This window comes from Hippopotamus amphibius, chromosome 2 (genome assembly GCF_030028045.1).
Source record: "Hippopotamus amphibius kiboko isolate mHipAmp2 chromosome 2, mHipAmp2.hap2, whole genome shotgun sequence".
Taxonomy (NCBI): domain Eukaryota; kingdom Metazoa; phylum Chordata; class Mammalia; order Artiodactyla; family Hippopotamidae; genus Hippopotamus; species Hippopotamus amphibius.
The window spans coordinates 217,002,991-217,022,356 of record NC_080187.1 but is presented as its reverse complement, the minus strand read 5'-3'; the positions used below and the strand labels follow the sequence as shown (position 1 = coordinate 217,022,356).

General features: G+C 44.0%; 1 protein-coding gene across 7 annotated transcripts in view; it reads right to left on the bottom strand.

Moving 5' to 3' along the window:
- The window catches only part of SCAPER (S-phase cyclin A associated protein in the ER), a 445,755-nt gene that overhangs the window by 4,690 nt on the left and 421,699 nt on the right, over nucleotides 1-19,366 (bottom strand). For all 7 annotated transcript variants that reach the window (XM_057723485.1, XM_057723488.1, XM_057723489.1 and 4 more), the window contains one exon: nucleotides 1,137-1,328. In XM_057723485.1, coding sequence (XP_057579468.1) covers nucleotides 1,137-1,328 — 192 coding nt within the window. The remainder of the gene's footprint in view (nucleotides 1-1,136; nucleotides 1,329-19,366) is intronic.

Genomic DNA, 19,366 nt, shown 5'->3' with positions numbered 1-19,366 from the left:
CTAAGATTTTAATTATTAATAATGAGATGTTTTTTGAAAGATCTATACCCTACCTATAGATCTAAATATCTTTGAAAAATTTTTTGGAAACTGGAATCCAGACTCAAACAAAACAATTAAGCTGAAAATAAAAACATTTCTAAACATAATTGATCTAGTATGTTTATTAATTGATATCTAATAGAGGATAGTTTAAGAAATGTAAACCACTAATTGCCATTTAAGGTGAAGAAGGCTGCGGGACTCTTTAGCCATCCCAACCAGCTGGGCACTGTTACACCTTTTCAAAAGTGATCTATGTATATTAGCCTGAATAAGGAACAATAATAGTACAGAGCTCTGCTTTCTGTTCCATTATTATGAACAGAAAACGTTTTCTATTAGTCACGTGTATATCATGGAACAAAAACACACTGGTTTTAGGGTGGAACATTTGAAAGAAAATGGAAGATTTTCAGCAAATGATATACAATGACAGAAAAACAATCACAAGATTAGCTATTATCAAATATTACAGAAAAGCCAACTTGATTTTCTGTTGTCAGTTGACTGGGTTAATTTAGATGTGGAAATACTGCTTTGCTTGCTTTGCTACAGTACTAATTTTGAGTCCTGTCCTACAGAATTTAATTGGATCAGAAAAATATAAGGCCATACTTAAAACTTTTAGATTTAAGAAAAAGCAACATAATAGATTTTTATTATATACACACAGCCTGTGTGTGTACTTATTTAAAAATTTATTTAAAATATTTATTTAAAATTTACAAATAAACTGAAGTTTTAATTGATCTCTCTTCAGCAATCATTATCTATTCCCTATAAATAGACAAAAAGCAAGATGAATTAACAGTTAAAAAGAAGTCTTTTAAAAACATTTCCTTAGTGCAGGCTTACCATGTCTTTAAGTGGAAAAAAATACCCTTTTCTTGAAATCCTCCAAGTAGAAATTATACAACACTCAAACCCCAGTTTTACTATCATGATATTTTAGAAATTAATTTTCAAGCACAGAAATTTGTGAAATTTTTCAAAAGCAGTGTGGATGGCAAGAATAAACAGCTGGCTCACTTTTAGTTTTCAACTGCACGAGCTTACACACAGAGCCAGAGAATTAGGCATAACACAGAAGGTACCTGAATGAACGTGGCCAGTAGAACACAGCTCATCTCTTGCTCCAGAATGATCTTGTTCTGAAGGTTGTTGTAACAAGCAGCGATAAGTGAAGGGAACAGGACTTTGATCAGCCGTGGGTCACTGAAATACTGGAAGGGCAACTGGCAAAGCTTCTGCAGCACCGTGGGGTGGCGGCCAGACTGCACGATGACCTGAAACAGAGGAGGAATCCCAGGTGAGCTGCCAAAAAGCCCCGGCCTGCCCTGTGTCCGCCTTCCCCAGCCAGTAGGGCCAGTAAGAACCACGGAGAACACGCTGAATAAGTGCAAGGAGGGAAAAAAAAAAAAAAGACTCCTAACTCCTTACCAGAGCTTAACGTAAGTGATATTTGAAAGGAGCAGAAAAGAAAGAAATCTCATTTCCTAACTTAAGGAAAAGATTCCAAAAGTTCTGCATCCATTTAAAAACTCTTATAACCCACGAGCAACCATGGATTCATCATGCAGACGGGATGCCTCTGAAATGGATTTGGGCTGTGCACCGCTTTGACGGAGTGCCCCACCCTTCACTCTCCCCCTTGAAGCAAAACAGCCATATTCCTTAAAACCTGCAAAGAGCTCACCCACAAGAAAGATACCTTTTCCTATGGTCCTGCCCACTGCGGTCCTCCCCTAACCTAGCTCACAGCACATGCTGAACGCAGACAGATCTATTCTGTATGCAGACAAGCCCTTGGAAAGAAAAGGGGATTGTAAGGGAATGGGAACAGTTTCGGCAAACACAGGCTCCAAAAGTTCTTTTCTCTAATCCATACTGCTTATCTATGTTTCTGTCAGTGCCACTGAGTCTACAAGGAGAATTGTTTAGATAAATGAGACTGTTGTCTTGAAGGAGTCTAGGTTTACAACTGTGTACATTTTAAGAAATGGGGCAATGCAATTAATGGGCTTGCAGGGAAGCCCTCCTAACTTACTCCCTAGTCTTACATGATAAACTAAGAAATGTCAAAACCAGATCTGTTTCAAGTAACCTTGATTAGGCTGTTCCAATATAAAAGAGCTGGGTGACCCAAAGCCCACTTCTTGGTATAGGAGGAAGCTCATGGAAGGTTAGGAACACTGTGAAATCTAAGGTCAAGACTATAAATTGTACTTGGAAAAACACAATTTTACAGGTACACACCCTGACAGGAGTGGATTCAAATTAAAACCAGAAGGACAGAATGAAACAGCAGAGGCAGGAGAAACATAAATTACAGGGATTTACAAGTTTTCAGAGTACTTTTAGCAAAACTTTAAGAACACACTCTCAGATGATAATGCAGTTTGGTTTAAGAACAAAATCAACAAAGTAATAGTTCACATATTTTAGTTCAATAGCTAAAATGACATCAAAAACCTTTAGAGAATGTTGATAGGGACTTGTTAATACCTTCAAATCCAGCGGGAATTTTAAAGACTTGCGGTGTGACAATTCAGCACATGGCTGTGTGCTGCCATTTCTGACACTGGCTGAGAAAAATGTTCCCTGTCGTCCACTGTATTGATAAAGCATTTGCTTAAATCTTTAACTATTAGCTACAAATTCTGTAGCACAGCCAAATGATCATCACTTTAGAATTTATCATGATACCATTATTAGAAGTCTCTTTTCCCCCGCTGGACAAAAATTAAGAACAAGTTTTTTCTTTGGAATTTCACTGTTAAAATGCTATTATTGGAAGACTCACTAATTGAAAAGACATTAAACCGGACAGTCTGGCTCACACAGGCACAATGTTAACTCAAAGACGACAATTCCTCGTTCCTGGTAAATTACCACAGAATATGAGAGCTTAACCATAACTTATTCTACCCTGGACTCCTGATTCTCCCTGGGGTGAGACAGAGCCCCCTGGGGGTCAGTCCCCTCTGCGAACAGAGCTGGCTATCAGCTGCCTGTTAAAAAAGTAAGTTTACAGAGGTCACCAAGCAGTGTAGTGAGATGACCTGCCACAGGCTGCTACCTTTAAGTCCCCAGACTGCAGAAGACACAAATGGATGTAGGCACTTTGGTTACCTTGGGGTAAGGAGTTCTACCCACAGGAGTGCCTATGACAGGACTTAACCAGATCATAGGCAAGGGGAGCGTGTGGGGTGGTGAGAGCCACACCCCCGGGCTTGGCTGTGAGCCAGAATAGGACATGTGGTTGGCACAGTCCCTCAAATAACATTTCAGACATTGTGGGGAGACAGGATTAGGAGATTCCGGAAGGGGCCAACCTGTAGCACTGAGCCTCAGTAGGTGAGACTACTCCTGGATAATGCAGGTGGGCTCTGGCACAGAGCAGTGGCCGTTTGATGTCATGAGCATAGCTGAATAGTCAGCTGAATTAGGCTAAGCACTTCCTGTAAGGGCAGGGAAGCAAGGCTGGGATGCAAACAGCCTGACCTCAATGCTCAGGGCCTTGGGTACCAGGAGAGAGTTGCCTGAGAGGCTTTTGATGGATTAAGGGATGAAGGCAGGACTCAGCTTTATTTTATCCAGTCACTCACTCCCAGGCCTGGGGTGGAGGGGTGGGGGGTCAAATGTCACCTTGGACTGCTTAAGCTTTCCAAAATCAGCAGAAAGTCCACAGAGAGTCATCACGGGACATGAGCATCTTGCTGAATGAAAGAAACGTACATAAGAGAAATCTCAGACGTACAATATGATGTAAATATGTCTCTCTCCATGCCTTCCTCATGGAGCTGCAACTAAATCATCTTTGTCCAGATGAAGAACTGCCAGGAAGGCCTAAGGTGGTACCACCCTGAGCCTGGCCAGGCCACCTGCCCTTTCTTTCAGGTCACATAGGCCAACAGAAACATAAAGGAACTTTTCACAGAGCCCTTTTCCAGGGTACTGCACCACGGGAAGGATGTGACCTGCCTGTAGATTTCCTTGGTGGCCACAGTCATCAGAGACAGCAGGTAGGGAGCTGTGTGGCCTCCACAGTCAGGAGAAACGTCTTCTCAAACACGATGTCCATTTTCAGATGCAGAGCAGGGCTCCAAGGAAACCAAGGGAATTTCCAGCAACATTCAGATCAAAAGTGAATGAAACTGAACTTGCCTCTTGCTCTTAGGTGTGATTCTAAAATAGGTACTAACTAAAGAGCTAGGAGATCTAGTTCTTGCCTTTAGTCACCAGCTAGTTGTGTGACCTAAGCAAACTGCCCAGTTGCTATGGGTTTTAATTTTTTTTTTAAGTGTACTTTTCATTGAAGTATAACACACACCCCCCCCTTAAGTTAACAGCTTGATTTCTCACGAAGTGAACAGCACCCAAATAAAGAACGAGAACACGACCAAGGGGTCTGGGTCTTTAATATACTCTTTCTCAGTGAAAATTAGATTCCTGCATTTTGAATTTAAGACAAGTCACACAGAAACTAATTGCCTGTATTAGAACATAAGAGAGAGCACTTCAAGGCCTTCTTGGATCCAGTCTTGATCATTCTCTGGAGAGAATTCTCCTTTGGTCTTCTAAGCACAGGCCTGTGGGCATAATTCCACAGTCACGCACCTTTTCCCCAAATGCCCTGGCACTCACCACCTTTTCCTTTAGTATCATTGGCAAGGGGCTGGGGGAGGGAGTAAGGAGAGGAGAGGGTAAGAGAGGAAGTGGGCGAGAGACCCTCACTTCCTTTTCTTCTTGGAACTGTCAACAATTCTGGGAAGGGGCTTTATAAAAAGGAAAGTTGCATGCTGCCAACGTGTGCTATAGCCTGTGGAAAGAGAGCCAAGAAGATCTGAATGCTGGCATTAAAAAGGCATCTGGGGAAAAAATAAAAATAAAAAGAATCTGGAGTAGACAAGTGGACATGTTGATTCTTTCATCTCTTGATCCCTGGCCACCCACTAAGCTTTCTGGCTCCAATCTTTGCACTTCCTACCCAGTGAAGTATAACCTGGGTGCGCTAAGTGAGAGAGCCAGAAGAGAGTTCTAAATTCAGCAGACATTTGCTGAGTGCCAAGTGCTGTAGGGGACACAGAGAGGAATCAAGTTTTAGCTCTCAGGGAGGTGAAGTATGTCCACAAATGACAATAATACAGAGGAGCCTAGACCAGCAGAGAGGGACCCCATGGGAGGAAGCGATTACTCCTTACTTCAGTGAGGAAGGCTGCACTGAGAAGGTGGGTCGGACCTTCAAGGCTAGATCAGATCTGCCCACCTATAATCGTAGGTGGAGGAATTTTAGGTGGAAAGAAGAAACTCCTAGATTCAATACCAGCCTGTCTTTGTCTGCTTAGGCTGCCATTATAAAATACCATAGGCTGAGTGGCTTAAATGACAGACATTTATTTTTGCACAGTTCAGGAGCCTGGAAGTCTGAGATCAGGGTGCAGCATGGCTGGGTTCTGGTGAATACTCTCTCCCTGGTTTGCAGACTGACACCTCACTCTGTCCTCACGTGGCCTGTCCTTAGTGAATGTGCATGGAAAAAGAGGCTCCTCTCTCTTCCTCTTCTTATAAAGCCGCCAATCCTATCACTTTAGGACCCCACCCATATGACCTTATTTAACCTTAATTAACTCTTAAAAGCCCTATCTCTAAGTGCAGTCACACTGGGGGTTCGGGCTCAAAGTATGAATTTTGGGGGGATACAATTCAATCCGTAGCTCAGGTCTGACTCCTCATCGCCCCGGCCAGAAAGAAGTTTCATTAGCCAGGCTACCCTCACTAACCAGGTATATTTTAGAAGTGACTGGGTCCATTGTCTCTCAGTGGCCATAAGCCATGAATCTGCAGGCTCAAGGGTGCTTGGTGTCAGGTAGCCCTGGGCTCTAGGCCTGGCTCTGGTCAGTTAACCAGTTTGAGCCTCAGTGTTCTTTCAATAAAATAGAGGTAGATGGCAGCCTTCAGGGCTTACATGAGGATCAAATGAGACAGTGTCTGTGCCCACAATGTATTGACAGAAAAAACAATGTTAGGTATGAGCTTTTGATTAGCTCACCAGCTCTGCTGCTCTGACTCTCCTCCTGCCAGATCTGGCTTCCTTACTCTTGCAGGACCAGAAGTCCCCTCCCAGTGTGAGGCCTAATGAATGCTTTCCATCACCCCACCCCCATCTCTCCATAAGGGCTCCTCATTACAACAGGGCGTCTGGCAGCAGCAGGCCCTGCTCAGTTGGGGCTCATCAGCAAGCTTCATGCCCCCTGGGAAGCCACTGCCTGGGCCTCTCCCTGGCCCTGCCTGCACAGGAGAGAGCTATGCAAATAGTGCTGGGGATGCCAGCCAGGATCTTGTGGTGGTGGGGTAGGAAGTGCATTCTGACAGAGCTCTGAAAAGAAAATCCTAGCATAAGCATGATCCAAGAAATACGGGTAAGTGGTACGAGAAACAGTCTTAACTTACTCTGTGTGTGTGTGTGTGTGTGTGTGTGTGTGTGTGTGTGTGTGTGTGTGTGTGTGTGTGTTTTGAGGCTGTTGTGTGAGACTGGTCCATCTGAAAGCAGAGCAGGAAGGGCCAAAGCTAATAGGCTGGTATCGTGGGCTCCTGATTCAGACCCAGGAGGAGCTTCCCTCCAAGCACTTAAGGAAATCTTTAAGCCCAGGAAGTCTTCCCAAGCAGCACAGCCAGAAAATGCCTCTCCTTTTCAACCCAAAGACAAGGCAGCAGCTATTATATATTTAAGTGTGTGTAGCTTAATTCCTAGTTCCAGGATGGCAGGGCTGTATCTCTTACTCTTCTGTCCTACACTGCTCTGCTAGAGGGCTAGGCACATCAAAGTCACTGGAATGAATGAATCAAAGCGACAGAGGGTACCTAGTTAACAAACTCTTCCGTGCCTTACCTTGGGGGAGAATCATACCACAACCTCTTCTCATGAAGTAAAGATGCCATTTTCTGAGTCAGGGGGCCTCAATGGTCGCCACGTCATGTTGCCTTAGGCCTGCATAGCTAGTCCCTTGTCAGAGACTGAATGTTTGCATCGCCCCCTCCCGCCCTAGCGAACTAAGACATCCCTGAAGAGTGGATGTGTGATAATCCGTCTCCCACCCTAGAAGGAAGCTGGGCCTGAGATCCTCGGCACCGGAGGCACAGACTCAGGGCTCCCTGGCCTGGTTATAAAGAGAGGTCTGGGAAAAATCCTCCACCTTTGTAGGTGGTGGGTGACACTGGTCTCTCACTTGATGTGAAGGAATCCAAAATCTTGTAGGACGTCACATTGCCAAAACCTCAGCAATACCCAACACAGCAGAAAGCCTGTCACTGGCAGAGACAGTACTCAATAGTCTATAAGGCTCCTCTACCTATGTTACCTGAGTCTCTAAACACCCTGTGAGGTGGGCAGACATGGATGACTATACTCTTTTATAAGAAGAGATTTAACGCTCAGAAAGTTTGAGAGACTTGTCGCACGTCCACCAGCCAGTCACTTATGCAGCTGGGCCTGGAAAACTCTCGTGACTCTACGTGCTGGCTCCTCTCTCACTGCTCAGGCCCATCCAGGGCTATCAGACACTTATGAGGCTGCCTCCTCCTCGGCAGAGGGACTCTCAGTCACCGAGCCGGAGCTCACTGCAGTGACTGGCTGCCAGCCAGCTTCTCGCACAACTTTGCCAGCCCAGATGAAGGCGAGGATGACATACTGCCATTCTAAACAGACTAAACCAACTGACATACACAGATTAAACCAACACAAAAGGCCTTTCTTCAAAAACCTATATTCTGCTTGGCTAGGTATCAAATAACCAGTTCTCAGCTATGTGCTAGGCTGTGCCAAGGGTTTGTCTCAAATTATGAGACATATAAACTTGAAAGAGAGGAACGGTTGGTGATGGGGCTAGATTCTCAGGAGTGAACTGTTGGAACATGTGACTCCAAAATGAGGACTCTCTTGTGATGGTTATGTAGTCAGCTGCCTTCTGGGTTCTGAGTGCCTACAAATCTGATCTTACGTGTTTGAAACAACTGCTATCATCTATACTATATTTATAAAGTTAATCCCTGGTATAACCTGAATATTTTTTCCCAACAGTTAAATTTAAAGAGGAAAAAAGGGACAGTGGAGATAGGCTACTGAGTAGTTATAAGTCTGGTCTAGAAATGCAATCGGCCTGGGGAGAGTTTGCAGATTTCACAGATGTGAAATGACAACTGCTGTACTCCGTTCAAAGATCCCAAGGATAGTGGCTAGGAGAGTGGCTATGGAGACTCTATCATGTTATGTAAATGGAAAACAGCCCGAGTCTTCTCACCCAGAAGGCCCCCTTCCTCCAACTGTGACCATCTGGAATGCAGCCAAGAATCAGGAAGTGAGCAAGCAGGCTGCTGAGCGGACCAATCAGTCCATTCATCAAAAATCTTCTGAGCGCCTACTCTGGCCAAGCGCTCTGTGAGGCTTGGGGAGTGAGGGAGTAAGCCAATCAGAGACACCCCTGCCCTCACAGAGTGCCCAGTTTCTCCACAAAACCCATGTCAATTATTCACAGCAAAGTTTTGCAAGCTCCAACTCAGTCTACCAATTCACATTTCAGAAGCAAGTCTATCAAAAGTGGATTGGAGTCAGCAAATTAGGAGACTGCTGGAGAGAGGTAAACTGACAAGAGGAAGAAGCATCAGCTGACACTAAGAAGTGAAGGGGTGGGAATTCACATTACTTCAAGGAGAAATATGAATTCAGAAAGTGCCTGGAATCATTTAGTATAAATGGCTGGCCTTGAGTTCATTACTGTATTGTAGTAAAATATCATTATAACCCAAGACCTTTTCTTAGTGCTACTCTACACTTCAAAAATTTGCTTGACATACATGATAATCCTCACGTACCTGATACTATCGTAGGTATTCATTTCTTAAGGTATCAAAAACATATACTATATTAAGTATAACTTAAGTTTCAGAAGACAGGAGACTGTAATATTTAAAAAATGAACACAAACAGTTAATGTTAAATAAACATCGTTTTAAAGGTAAGTTTGGTCTTCTGCAAAATTCACCTATATGGGAACAGCTCATTCTCTGACCATACCAAAACCATGATACTCAACAATAGAAATAAACTAGAAAAATGTTCTGTGGCAGTTTCTTGCCCCCTCTCCAGATTTATCCGTCCGTCCGTCTGTCCGTCTGTCCGTCCGTCCGTCCGTCCACCCATCCATCCATCCTTCCCTCCCTCCCTCCATGCACCTTAGACACAATCATGGTGTCCTATAGTAAAATCTCCATCTCTCTAGAACTCACCTACATTCAAGGAAACAAAACAGAAAATGGTCATGTTCTGTCTTACCTACTTATACTCTGAATCCTACTGATTTTGCTAAGCTCTAAGAGTGATCTTGAATTTCCCCCTTATTTAGAAGAAAGCTTTGCATTTTATTTTTATTAGTTTTTTTTTTTTTTTTCTCAGAATGCCCTCTAGCAAGCTTCTAACTACTTATGCCACTGGGACCCCAGCCCCATGTCTGCCATGGACCCGAAGACAGAACCACCACATGGCCTGCCCGGCTCCAGATGTGTGAGCAGTTGTTTAGGCAAAGACAGGCAGATGCGAATCTCCAGTTTTCAACACTCTTAAGGCTTAAGCTCTGTGGGAACAGGGATTATGTCCCTTTTATTCACTGCTGTGTCCCCAGCATCTGGCATAGGGCCTAGCACAGTGCCTGACAAATTACAGGTGCTCAATAACCCATCTGGGGAATGAATGAAGGAGCACTGAGCTTTGGTTTTCAAACCTGACTCTAGGGACCTATATGCACTGCACCAGAGCCCTAGGCCTACTCTTCCCAGGGCCTTTAAGGTCTTCAGACGACACTGTCTTTGGATTTACAAGAACAGCTGACTGAGTACTTCAGCCAGCACCCTACTGAATCCAAGAGCCTCTAGGCACAACCATATGGAGAGTAGGGGTAGGTGGGGCAGGGCAGGGGCAGTGTCTTTCAGCAAGACTTGTGAGCTAGTCTGTTTGCCTAAGGCCAAACCACCTCTGTAGGCCAGGGTGGTAGGGTGAATGGAATATGGGGTCAGACAGAAATGTATACAAATAGTTAAATTTCACCAAGGCAAATTCTTTATGCCTAGGAATTCTTGTTTTGCTTTCTTTCCTTTTCTTGTCAGAGACAAGGTGTCCTCAAGAAAGGGGCAAAATAGGCGTCTAGACATCTAAATTCATTATAAGAGACAGCCGAGAGAGCCTGTAAATCATTGGAACAAAGAATATTTTTCCAGCAGAGTAGAAACAAAGTAGTTGTCACATTCCTCTCTGCAGAACTGGTCCTGCTACAATACAATGCTGGAGTGAAGAGGCAGCAGCCGCAGTGGTCAGGCCTGCACACAAGCCTCTCTATCCACATTGCTCTCGACAAGACTCATCACACCTCTGAAGCCCAGGCCCAGGAAAGGAACAATATGACAGGAGGGGCCTTGAAGCCAGTGACCTCTACAAATCATATAAAGAAATGGCATGCCCCAAACACATACACACCTTGTTTCTCTAATCTGATGCCTTGGGGGTAGAGTAGGGAGGGTGTTGAAGTGGCTTTATTTAAATATCACACGAGAAAAATTTGAAGAGTCTGTCCACACACATAATCAAATCAAATTCAGAGCAGAGAAACACAGAGATTCCCTTGGCTAGCACTGCAAACAAATTCCTCTCCTACCAAACTTGCTTCTGCCGTAAGATAGATTTCTAGGCTGAGATTAAATGCAGAGATCTTGGCAGACTGTGTGGGAGGTAGGCCCTTTAAGCACTAGCCTTCTTCCTGGTGGTCCCAGGGATTCACTGCTGTCTAGTGCCAGCAGAGGGTCAAGGAAGGAGAGAGAGGGAAGAAAGGAAGGAGGGAAGAAAGTAACCATGGGCATGAGGAGATGCTAAAGCCAGTAGTTGGGGGCTTGGCCTCTCAGAGGCTTTGGAAACCAGGTGATCCTGCAGAAATGAGGGCTTTCCTCACGGACTAAGGGCTGAGTGGCTGTCTTGCAGTGTCCCTCCAGGGAAACTGGGTGAGAAGGCCCCTGACTTGCGTTCCCTGCTTCCTACGGTGATAGGCTGTGAGCTGAGTACCACCAGCAGGGGAGTGCAAAGGAGGCTTCTGGGCAGGCCTCCCCCTCCAACACCACTCTGCTCCTGCAGGGGAGAAGAATGCTTCAGAAGCACGGGCACCAGGTCCAGCCCCGGGGCTTCAGTGTGGAAGTCCCAATGCCCGTCTTCCCACGCTCCACATACTGGAGTGGACTTTCAGACATAGTTTGAACACATCATCCTCCTGCTAGTAACGTTGGGGACTCCACATCATCTCCTAGAGGATAAATTCCCAGTTCTCGGCCCCGCACGTAGGTCTCTTCATGACCTGGGGCCGGCCTGCTTCTTCTCTCCTAGCTCTTAGTCCTTCCAGGCCTCCTAAGCTCCAGTCAGAACGCACAGTCTGCAGCTCCCTAAACCTGCCAGGCTGTTTTACGTCTCGGCACCTTTGCTCATGGTCTTTCCTATGCCTACCTTGCTCCCTGCTAAGTATCTATTCTGCTTTCAGCTATCAGCTCAAGCACAACCCTCACTGTGAAATATTTCTAAGGGAAGCTTGAGCATCAATGCAGGTTTGTTTCGTGTCTGTTTCTCCCTTTTGTTCCAGAATGTCAGCCACTTGAGAGAGGGACTTAGTTTATTTTGTGTCTCTCTGTCTCCTGGGTGTCTAGAACAGTGCCTGGACCACTGCAGGCACTCGTTAAATGTTTGAGAAAGGAAGGAATGCGTCTCAGCACTGACAGCACTGCTCCTCCAGGTTGTGGGTTCCACAAGGACAAGATCTGGGTGGTATTCATTTCTGCATCTCCCCGCACTTGGTTTGAGATAGGGTGGGCACTTAGTAAAAGCTGATAAATGAGAAGGAATGAGTGATGAGTGCTCATATAGACACAAAGCTCATGATACTGGCATTTCCCCAAGAGTAAGTCACCTCCAGCCTTCTGTTCCATGTTAGAGCTTCTTTTTACTTCTTTCATGTTGTCTATTTTGTGAGAAGAGTTATTTTTTAAATGAAACATGTTCTAAAGTCCCTTCAAACACATCTTGCAGCACAAGAAGTTTGGGCTAGATTCTCTTAAACACTTGGCTAACCCTAAAAGTCACAGATTCTATAATTTGTCAGGGACTATACCCATAAGTGCTTTTTCCATTTTAATTTATGTTTGAGAAAGAACTTTGTCTAAAGAGTACGGACCTTGGAAATGATACAGACTCACCGTACTGTCATACATTTGAGGGACTACTTTATTTTGGATTTTTTGTTTATTTGCATTATCTTGTCCCATCTGCCGCAAGGTTGGGGGAGGGGAGGGGGTAGAAGGCTGGTCATAAAAAGTCCTAGATAATGTGTCAGGAGGCCTCGCTCCAGGGACCTGAGCAAGTCCTTCTCTTGTCTGGCAATAAGGGGAGTTGGACTAGATGGTCTCTGAAAGCCTGTGAACTTGTAGAAGTAATATAATCCTGTGCTACGAGCATTCACACACATAAGCACCTTTTGCTGACTATACGTACACAGACATTACATTTAAATATGGTAAAAAATAGTTCAGAATATCTTTTTCCTTAAGAATGAATGAAAAATCTTCACACTAAATACGCTATCCCCGGGACTTCCCTGGTGGTCCAGTGGTTAACACTTCGCCTTCCAATGCAGGGGATGTGGATTCAATCTCTGGTCCGGGAGCTAAGATTCCACATGCCTTGGGGCCAAAAAACCAAAACATAAAACAGAAGCAATACTGTAACAAAGTCAATAAAGACTTAAAAAAAAAAAAGGTCAACATCAAAAAAAAAAATTCTAAAAAAAATGCTATCTCCACATTCTCAACTATTCTGATTTTCTAATCCAGCTTCTTTAAGAAAAGAGAACTTATAATTACACACACACACACACACACACACACAAACACACAAGCACTGGCAAGATTATGTCTGTTACAGACAAACACGACATGTGTGTGAGGCGTAGGGAGATGGACAGTATTTAATAATCCCTTAAAAGATAAATATTCCAAGTGGGCTTTGGACTTTTCCTGTGGGAGAACTTGGGTCAAACCTTCCTCACCACGGAGCCTTTGGGCGGTGTGAGAAGAGCAGGGTTAGTAAATGCAGAGCACAGCCTGATAGGTTTTCTGGTCACATCCTCGCAGCAGCCAGAGAGCAAGGATGCATTCCATGGGGCATTTATGGGCTCACCAGCACCAGTCTATGACAATTTTATTTAATCATAAAAATATAATAGTAGTCAAATCTTTTTGTAGTTTCAGTTTACTGCTTTCTCAAGTGAAATAAATGGTCTCTCAGATTTCTTTTGCTTTCATCTCTCTGCTCTAAGTACAGTAGGATAAGGTTCCAATTAAGGCCCATTAAATGTTCACATTGATTCATGTGAGGCATTTTCCAGTTTCTTTTCCTAACACAATCTCAGTGTACCTCTGCGTTATCTCTGTGGTGTGTTTTCAGTTTAGCAGTTGCCCACATAGAAGAGAATTATTCGGGTGTGAGGTCTCCCTTCCTCCTCCTTCTGCAGCCCAAAATGGTGAGTCGAGATTCTCCTTCACTGCACTCCAGGCAAGCACATGTTTATCACCTGGCAGGCACGTCCAGCTGAACTACGCATGCCCCTTGGGAAGGGGAGCTGGCAGCTGGCCAGAGCCAGACTGACCCTCCCAACCTCCCTTGTCAGCTGTGCTGCAACAGCACGTCGAGTGGCAGCCCAGAGACCCCTGCAGGAGGACCTCGTGGTGCTTCTACATCTTCTGGGTCCACGAAGACACACAGAGTACCCTTCAGTTTCTCAACAGATGGAGACGCACACTCTGACAGCAGAGATGGCCTGTCTAAGGTGATATCAAGTGTCAGAGCTGGCTGAGTGGATCCTCCAGGGATTTTCCCATTAAGGGCAGGGAATGTGGAGGAAGACAGTGGTATTTCAGTAACATCACAGTTAACATTTGCTCTGGCCCAGGGAAAGTGCTAATCACTATGCACGTGATCTAATCTAATCTGCACAGCAACCCTATGAGATGTTATGAATGTTATCCCTATTTTATAGGTGATGAAACTAGCACCAGGAAGGTAAGGGGTCTGACCAGGATCACAGAGCTAGTAAGTGGTATAGTTGTGACAAGAACATAGGTCACCTGGCTCTAGAGTCCATGATCCTCTCACCATGCTATAAAAACATACTACCAACTCCTTAAAGCAGAGCCCAGCCCATGACAGACCTCCTGCACACTAGGTTCTCTGATGAGATGTGCAGCATCTGATGGCAGACCAAACATGCATAATCCCAAAGGAACTACATACACATGAAGAAATATAAGAAAAATATTTTAAAATCCCCTCAGGAAACTTGCCATTAAAATGAATGATATAGTGATTTGCGGTCTTTAAGTGTAGATTTTCCCATAGCATGAGCTTTCAGAGTGGGACATACCTGCCCAAAAGCCCTTTATTTATTTATTTATAACCAAATCATAAGAAGTCAGAGTAGATTTGCTGTGACAATGCCACCAACTTGATAAGCAAATACCCCAAAGACATCCACTCTCACAGATGAGAGTCAAACTTGGGGCCTGTGTAGTAAGGATGACATTTAAACTTCACAACAATCCTGCGAGCTAAGACTTCTTGGCTCTATGTCATAGCTGGGGAAAGCGACACTGAGGATAACCTGCCCAAGTTCATCACTCAAGTGGAGGAGGGGCTAGGATGTGAACCTAGGTCTGCCTCCAACACTTTCGCTCACACACCGCTGTTTTCTCAAATACAGGATTTACCAAACCTTAAGCACAGTAGTTTCCTTTGGATCTCAGATCTACTGGCTCCAGCAAAAACAAAACTAGGAAGTTTCTTTTAGAAAAATTCAAAGATAAATAACTTATAATGCCAAAGAAATGGCTCTTAAATTTTTAGCTAAAAGTCAGTTTAGGAGGTTTGGTCACTAAAACAGAAGTCCTGTATCCTTCAAAATATGCGGCCATTTTAACCTTTTCTGAAGTATTATGCCTAAGAAGAGATGTAGTGTCTCAGCATGCAATAATTCATTCAACAAACATTAAGTAATTACTATGTGCCAGGCACTCCTGTAGGCACTGCAGACAAAAACTCTGTTCTCAAGATACTAACATTCTAGTGGGATGGGGTGGGAGTGAGGAGTCAGACAAAATAAATAAATGTCAGGGATGGGTAGTAACTATATGAATAAAAACTGAGCAAGGTAAAGGGGACACAGTAACCATGGGGCTAATACATTATTTACTGTGTTCATGATAACATGACATCTGAGGAAAAACCTTTGAAACTCCCCCCCGCCCCCATACCATGCTGATTTCTGAGGGAAAAGATTCCCACGTAGAAAACAGCAACAAAGGTTTGACATGAGGGGTGTGTTTGTAGAAGAGCAAGGAGACCAGCATGGCTAGAGTGGAATATTTGTGATTACCACATTTAGAAATGAAAATTATTAAAGCCATGGAGCAACTAAGCCCATGTGCCACAACTACTGAAGCCTGCATGCTGCAACTATTGAGCCCACGTGTTGCAACTACTGAGGCCTGTGTGCCTAGAGCCTGTGCTCTGCAACAAGAGAAGGCACTGCACTGAGAAGTCTGTGCACCGTGACTAAGAGTAGACCCCGCTCACCGCAACTAGAGAAAGTCTGCTTGCAGCAACGAAGACCCAGTGCAGCCCCCCCCCCAAAAAAAAAGAATTATATATTTGTCCTCTATCAGAGCCGGAAGGGCCCTTGGGAGTATCTAGCCTAACTCTTTTGACAGACAGGAAAGTAAAGCCCAGAGAAGGCTAGTGGCTTGCCCAGGGTCACACAGCTATACAGCTATGAAAAGACCCAGCCATCCTGACTGCTGCGCCAGCACTTGTTCTTTGGTGCTGGGCTTTGTGTGACTGATGAGGATCCTATATATGACTTTCTACTTCACGAGAGGTGTTTTTGCTATGGTTACAGATTAAGTCTTTACAGTCTATCTCAGTGATTTATTAAAAAGGTCCCTCTATGACCAAACACCAAGGCAGGCCCAGAAAAAAATCAGACTTACCACTGGTCATGAGTTAAACTTTGACAAAATATTCCTTCTGGCCTCTTTTGCCACCTCATCAGAAGATTTCCAAGTGAGCAAAGATGACTGAGGACTGTGCACACACCTGACCTGGCAGCAGTGTTCAGCTCTGGACCTTGTTCACAGGATCAGGGTTTGGGCACCCTGAGAATAGGGTGCTGACAGTTTATTGCTTGGCTTCCCCTGTGCATTTTCTGCTGCTCTGCCTAGTCTTGGGAGAGAGCTCAGAAGGAGACGATTAACTTCACATCACCTTGCGGCTAAACTAAGCCCTCACAATGACCCTACTCATGGTCTCACAGCCACTGCGAAAGAAGCTTAGTGGGCTCCCAACTTTTTATAGTGGAGTGCAGACGAAACCATGGTTAGGTTTCCATTTCAAAGTTTCAATGTTAGATTTCATGACAGTTATTTTACTGGTGTGTTCTGAATCTGAGTTCCCCAAAAATGAGAAACTGAGAAGACTGGTGAAGGAAGGATAGTTTCTCTGTATAATTGTGTTTCTTTTTTCTGATCACTATGCTATAATTATGAATTCAGCCTACTGCTGAATCAGCTGTGTTATTTAGTGCCATAAAGATGATGCTAACAGGGCCATCAGGGATAGCAACTTCTGCCTTTCTTGAGCATTCACGATGAGTTAGGGCCTATACTGTCTCACTTAATTCACACAAGTAGTGGTGGGAAGTAGTGGTATTATATCCTACATTTCACAGATGAGGAAACCGAGGCTCACAGTTCAGTAACTTGACCAAACTAAAGTCACAGTGCTAGGAAAGAACAGAACAGGGATTTTAAAGCCATCTGACTTCAGAGCCTATGCGTTTACCCTCCATGACATCTGATTTTTAGTACCATCAGAGATCACGTTCAAAACCTCAACTGCAGACTGACTCAAGATGTGAATCTATTCGGGTGCCGCTTTAACTGCCGCTGCACCAACCACAGGCAGGGGGATCTGCGGGGTTATGCTGAGCCACAAATCAGGACACAGTCCTGTACAGAGTGGGGAAGAATGTTCCTTTCTCAGTTAAGTGCTACCAGCCTACGTGGCCAGCGTTAGTCATGAGTGGTGAAGGTTTCCATTTGAGGGGCTCAGAGGAGGCTCCCTTGCGGAGGCTGCCATTTACTCCAGCTGATTCCCAGGCAATGCAGCCACTGGGTCGAGGGGGGAGTTCCTTAGAACCTCTCAGGTGGTTTTTGAAGTTAAAAGGTACTTGGTATGAACACATGGTACTTCAAACTACCCTTCTGTTGGAAAAGAGAGATGAGGACACCAAAGAGATGAGGAAAGTAAAAGGTGCCTTTTATTTGGATCCTGTGACATTGGTGACTTTTAATACAAGCAGCTAAAATTGCTAACTGGCAAATTTCTCCATTCTAATACCAGCCAGGTCACTCACTAGAAGTCTTAAAATAAATCTTTACGCAGACGTTATTATTCATTTCTTTGGCTGCACCATGTCTTAGTTGTGGCATGTGGGATCTTCCCTGTGGCATGCGGGATCTCGTTCCCTGACCAGGGACCGAACCCGGGCCCCCTGCATTGGGAGCATGGAGTCTTAAGCACTGGACCACCAGGGAAGTCCCAGGCAAAAGTTATTTTTAATTAGGAAATCTATTGTTCTACTTTTGGGAAAAACCTCATATTTTTCTTTGGTGCCTTAATATTGACAGTAACTCCAAAATGGTTAAACTGTTGAAATTCTTAGGCTCTTCCTTAGACATGATACGTTTTTTTTTTTTTTTTTACTGTTTATTTATTATTTTTTGGGGGGTAGACCTATGATACATTTTTATTTTGTGAAAGGAACTGTATCTGTCACACAAAGAAAGAAAATACAGAAAGCTGAATGTTCGTATGACAGCTAAAGAATAAGCTGCCAACACTGGAAGAACAGAAAAGCCTTGAATGCTGGAGTTTCCACTTTGAGCCCACCATAGCAGACTCCATTCTTGGACTTGGATGGGGCTAGGGGAGTTTACCAAATGGGTGTAACCTAGGACCTTCTGCCTTTGAGAAAAACAAAGAGTAAAGTAAGAATGTCTGCCCAGGAATTAGGCCACCTCTAAAAGTTCTAAAAGCTAGAATGGAGCTCTGGAAAGCTGTCACTCTAAAAACACAATTCTGTGTCCCTCACCTGCAGATGGTATACAACTGGGAAACTGCCCTGTTTTTGTTTGCAGGAAAACTTCTGAGGTGAGTACAATGGATACATTTTAGGAATGTTTAGCTAGTTAATGTTTGGATTTTCTTATTAAGTCATTAAACTAAAAAAGACTTGGAAAATGCATGTCACACAGCTCAGGCAGGATCTAGTTTCAAGAGCCTCACTGTCCAGCTTACTCACAACTTCTGATCTCCCCAGATGCATTCCGGAACCTTTGGTGCCGTGCAGAGCAGATGATTACATGATCTGCATGACTCCCTACAGAGAAGCTGATGGGGGGAGGGTGGGCCAGTGGGATCCTTCCTCCTTCCAACCATCACAGGAGACTCTGGCTCTGATAGCTGGAATCTATGGGGTCTTTCCCAATGAAAAAGTCAGTCACTAACTAAAATGAATATGCAAAGGTGCTTATTCCCAATACAGTAATATGCAGGCAGTCAAATCATCTGTCATTCGAGTTAATTTAATTATCAGACCACATTTAATTATCCAATATAAAATGTAAATAAAGTGAAGGGCTGACAGCACATACTAATTATGTTCATTACAATAATTAAATGGGAAGGAACTTAGAAAGAGTCATGAAAGTACCATAAAATACAAGGAAGCTTTTGATTAAAAAAAACATTTTGATTAGAAACTGCAACCCTATAGGAAACAGATGATTGGTTCTATTAAGGATGTGGCATTACTTTTATTACCAAGTTTCTCTTCTAAAGTCATCCTTGGTATCATGGGGCTCAGTCTTCCAAGTTAATAGACTAAATGGTGGCAAATAAAAAATGCCCATCCTTTATGCAAAGCAGTTTCCTAATAAAACAGCTTTAGGCTGCAGCAGGAGTTCAGGATCTCCTGTCTTATAAAGACACAAGCTGTTTCCCCAGTAGGAAATAAAGGATCCTCTGTGGACAAACAGGCCCTGCAAATTAACCTGACTTTTGACTAATGATACGGAAACATTAAATGAATTGAGCATCATAATTTCTCCTCTGAAATTTCTCTGATTTAAA